Here is a 4,323-nt window from a genome sequence, read left to right as displayed (position 1 = left end):
CCAGTGTGTCGGTTCTTCAATACACAGCTTGGTTAGAACGCTGGTCATCACTTTGTGGAGCCTTTCCACCTGGCCATTGCTCCGAGGTACCCCAGTAGTTATCTTTACATGGTCAATACCTTCGTCTTTGCAGAATTCCTCGAACTGACAGCCAGTAAACGCGGTGCCTCTGTCAGTAATGATTCTAGTCGGGTTTCCAAAACATTGCTGAAATATCATCATCTTATCTACGGTTTCTTTGGCAGTTGTACTCTTAACTGGGAACAACCACACAAACTTGGTAAATGCATCCACCATTGTCAAAATGTGGTTATACAGCTTCTTGGTTTCTGTCATCGGACCAATATGGTCTATATGGAGAGTATCTAGTGGCAACTCCTTCTTATCAATAGGATGCAAGAACCCTTCTAGCTTTCCGCTCTTCTTTTCTGCCAACAAACATGGTATGCACGAGACTATAAACTCTTCTATTTTTCTTTCTAAATTCTTGATATAATAATCCTTACTTATAAGTTCAATCATTTTCTTTTTTGAAAAATGGCCATTCTCATGTGCTCTTTTTATAATCTCGGATTCCATAGTCTTTGGTACCACGAGATGCTTCTGTATGCCTTTGTAGAGCAAACCATTTTCCAAGTAGTAGTCCTGATACTGCGTGTTCTTTTTCAGCACCTCTATGATCGCTTTTAGCCCATCGTCGTTCTGTTGTGAAGTCTTTAGTCGTTGATGAATCGGCCCGTTACATACTGCCACATATGGGTTTCGGCTGAGTGCATCCACATGCTGCATCTTACTTCCAGCTCTGTGTTCAATTTCAAAATCATATTCCTGCAGCAGTAGTATCCACCTTGCCACTCTCGTTGACATTACTAAGTCTTTCTTATTTAATGTCATTTGAAATGCTTTGCAGTCGGTGACAATCTTGAAGTGTTTTCCATACAGGTAACAGCGAAACTTCTTTACTCCTTCAATTATCGCCAAGCCTTCAAGTTCATAGCTGGTATACTTGCTCTCAGCTGGTGTCGTCTTTCTGCTCATGTAATACACAGGATGCAGCTCTGCGTCTTCTCCTCTTTGTAACAGTATCGCAGAGATCGCTGCCATCGAGGCATCTGTATGCATCTCAGTCTGCAGTCTGGGGTTAAATATGCGAAGCACTGGCTGACTCACCAGTCTCCTCTTCAGCTCTTCAAAAGCAGCTCGGCATTCATCATTAAACTCATAACTGTTTTCTCGTTTTAACAGGTCTGTCAATGGTTTCGAAATCATGGCAAAATTCTGGATATATTTTCGAAAGTAGGATGTTAGTCCTATAAAACTCTGCAATTGCTTAGTATTGGTGGGCACAGGGAATCTGGCAACAGCGTCTGTTTTCTCTGGTGAAGGCCACACCTGTCCGTCTTTAATAACATGGCCCAAGTACTCAACTTGTCTTTGAACCAGTTGTGACTTCTTCCAATTTATCTCCAGCCCGTACTCAGCCGCCACCTCCAATACTTCTGCCAGTCTGCTCACAGCGTCGTCTTCATTTTCTGCAGGAATGATAATATCATCAATAAAAATAAGGATAATACCCCTAGCAATCAGGTCCCTGAAAATCGCTGTGATAAATCTGGTGAACACTTTTGGACAGATCGAGAGCCCGAAAGGAGCTCGAAGGAACTCGAACTGGCCCGTCATGGTAACAAACGAAGTGTATTTGACAGATTCTTCGTCCACAGGCAAATGAAAATAGCCATTCTTTAAGTCTAAAGTGCTAAACACTTTAGCATTTGCCAGTCTGTCAATATGGTCTTCAATGACTGGGAGAGGATACTCGTCTTTAACAATCTTTTGGTTCAGCCATCGATAGTCCACACACACCCTCGTACTACCATCTTTCTTTTTTACTAATACTAAAGGGCTTGCATAATCAGAATAACTCACCTGTACTATGCCGTCTTCAACCCACTTAGCTATCTGCTGATCTACCTCAATCTGCTCCCTCGGGGCCAACCTCCTTGGCCGCTGAGCCACAGGGATGTCGTCTTTGAGCACGATCTTGAGCTTGATCGGCGCCTCTTTCGTCTTGCTAGGAACATACGACTGCACCATGTTGTTCACCTTTTCCCGTATCGCGGGGCTTACCTCGTTACCTATAACAGAAGGGTCATCCACACGTATGGTATACACCCAGCGAATACGCGGTAAAATCAAAACAAACCCGTCTTCCAACACAGTCGTACAATGTTTCAGTAATTCTTGCCCGATAATCATTCTAAACAAATGAACTGGTAGGTTATCTTTATCAATAACAAAAAACTTCATGTCGTTATACCAAAATCCGTCAATTAACAACTTTAACTTAACTTGTCCATAACATTTTACACCACCGCCAAGTCCAGTGATATTATCATCGGGATCGCATTCAACAAGCTCCGGCGCACTTAATTCACTGTAGCACTCGATCGTCAGAATGTTTATGTCGCTACCGGAATCAATTAACGCGATTTCGTCCTTTCCGCACACGGAGATTTGTTTCAACGGTTTGTTATTAATCGTTTTCGGTCTCGTAGTCGTCATAACAGTTGTTAAACACTGATAATCGTTCGTCGTTGTAGTATTTTCAGCGTCGGCGCAGCTAACGTCATTGTCGCCGTCCGAAGTGAAGTTCGTGACATTCGCGTGACACATGAAACTCCTTTTCCCGCCGCTGGCGGCGCCACCGGCGTTACTCGAGTGAAGTTTTTTCGTGTTGCCAACTTCACTGCTGTTCGCCGCTGCGTTTCCGTCGTCCTTGCCGCGTGAATTTGAATTTGTGGCTTGTGGCGTTTTACACTGTGATGAAATATGCCCAAAAGAATTGCACCTGAAGCATTTTAAACCCTTGTCTTTATGTGGACACTCGGTCGATGAATGGCTCATTTCTCCACAGCTAAAACATCTTGTAAACGCCTGCCGCCTGTTTGACTTCTCGTGATCTACGTACTTCGACTTAGCTTCTTTTTCTTTATTGCTCGAACCAGACATATTTTCTTTTAGTTGCTCGTATATTTTAATCTTCTCTTTTAAGTCACTATAGGTACTCACGCCGTACAACATGATTTTATTAACTTCTTGGTCTCTTATTCCCTCCACGATGTACTTTATCGCTACGTAGTCGGGCATCTTGCCGCGTTTTCCCAATTCTTTCATTGTAAACATGTATTCTAGGCAGGACTCACTCGGTTTCTTGTACCTGGAGCTCATCAACTCGTGTATCGTCTTAATATCAATCGTATCAGGAAACTCTTTTAGAACTGCAGCTTTAAATTCATCCCAAGTCTTGAATATTCGCTCCGCCCGGAACCATAGTAAAGCCGTTCCCGCCAGCGAACGTCTTGCCATCAGCAACTGCTGTAATGGGGTCCATCCGCAGAGCTCCGTACTGTCTTCAACGTCCTGGACCCACCTAGCCGCTGGGTAGGTCTTGTCCTGACCGGTAAACTTCGGTACGAGGCCTTCGGTGAGATGCAACATACCGCTGCCGGCGCCATGCCACGTATTTGCCGCGAGCTCGTCGTCGTCTTGCCTCCGCCGGTTTTTACGTGGTGACATCTTCGTCGTCGTTAGTAATCGTCGTTGTCGTCGTCGTAAATCGTCTTTAAGCGTAAATCGTCGTCTTCTTGGTAGCGTCTTCGTCAAGGTCAAGTCTTCAAATCGTCATATTTTCGTCGTAATTCGTCGTCTTCTTAATTTTGAGCCGTTCCCACATCTGACACCAAAACTGTGGGTCGGGCGAACACAAAACAGCTCAAAATATCTTTAAGTCCTTATATTTTGCAAAAAACACAGAAATTACACCCGCACATCGTACGTCCCAAATCAGTCTCCTTGAATCACCGGTAACAATTCAAAATCCGCCCATGGCGTTTTGCTATCTCTTTCACACGCTCTGATACTCGTCATCATACTCTCTCGTTCACACATCGTTCATTCAACAGTTCGTTCTATCACTCACTCGTTCACTCCTTACGTTCCAATCCACGCATCCTACATAAATATTACTCATATTCCCTATTCAAACTAACCTGCACATAACACTTCAGCAACGTTGTATCAATAAGTTCCAATTGTTGCACATCGTTTTCAGAACCACCCTCTTCGCTCACACTTTTTCTCGACCTCAAGAACTCGACTACAGCTTTCACCGCATTCTTCAAGTCTTCTCCTTTAATTTTCCCATTTTTCCCAGGCTTATTGTCTAATTCGGGGATCAATTTGATAACGTCAATAGGCTCGATGTTAAGTTGTTTGAATATGGTCATGGCCGGGTCATATTTCTTGGTGTGAAATAATTCTAGG

The 4,323-nt window shown here is 43.7% G+C and overlaps 1 protein-coding gene across 1 annotated transcript; it reads right to left on the bottom strand.

Moving 5' to 3' along the window:
• Nucleotides 1-1,304: 1,304 nt before the first annotated feature.
• On the bottom strand, nucleotides 1,305-4,006 carry LOC134806720 (uncharacterized). Its single transcript, XM_063780042.1, has 2 exons — nucleotides 1,393-4,006; nucleotides 1,305-1,310 (listed from the first exon to the last, which is right to left on the bottom strand). Exons 1-2 carry the CDS (start codon nucleotides 3,574-3,576, stop codon nucleotides 1,305-1,307), a joined length of 2,190 nt encoding a protein of 729 aa, XP_063636112.1. The 5' UTR covers nucleotides 3,577-4,006.
• Between the last annotated feature and the right edge of the window lie 317 nt (nucleotides 4,007-4,323).

The sequence above is a fragment of the Cydia splendana genome, chromosome 3 (assembly GCF_910591565.1).
Source record: "Cydia splendana chromosome 3, ilCydSple1.2, whole genome shotgun sequence".
Lineage (NCBI taxonomy): Eukaryota > Metazoa > Arthropoda > Insecta > Lepidoptera > Tortricidae > Cydia > Cydia splendana.
Note: the sequence above shows the minus strand (reverse complement) of the source record. Positions and strands in the feature narration are given on the sequence as shown.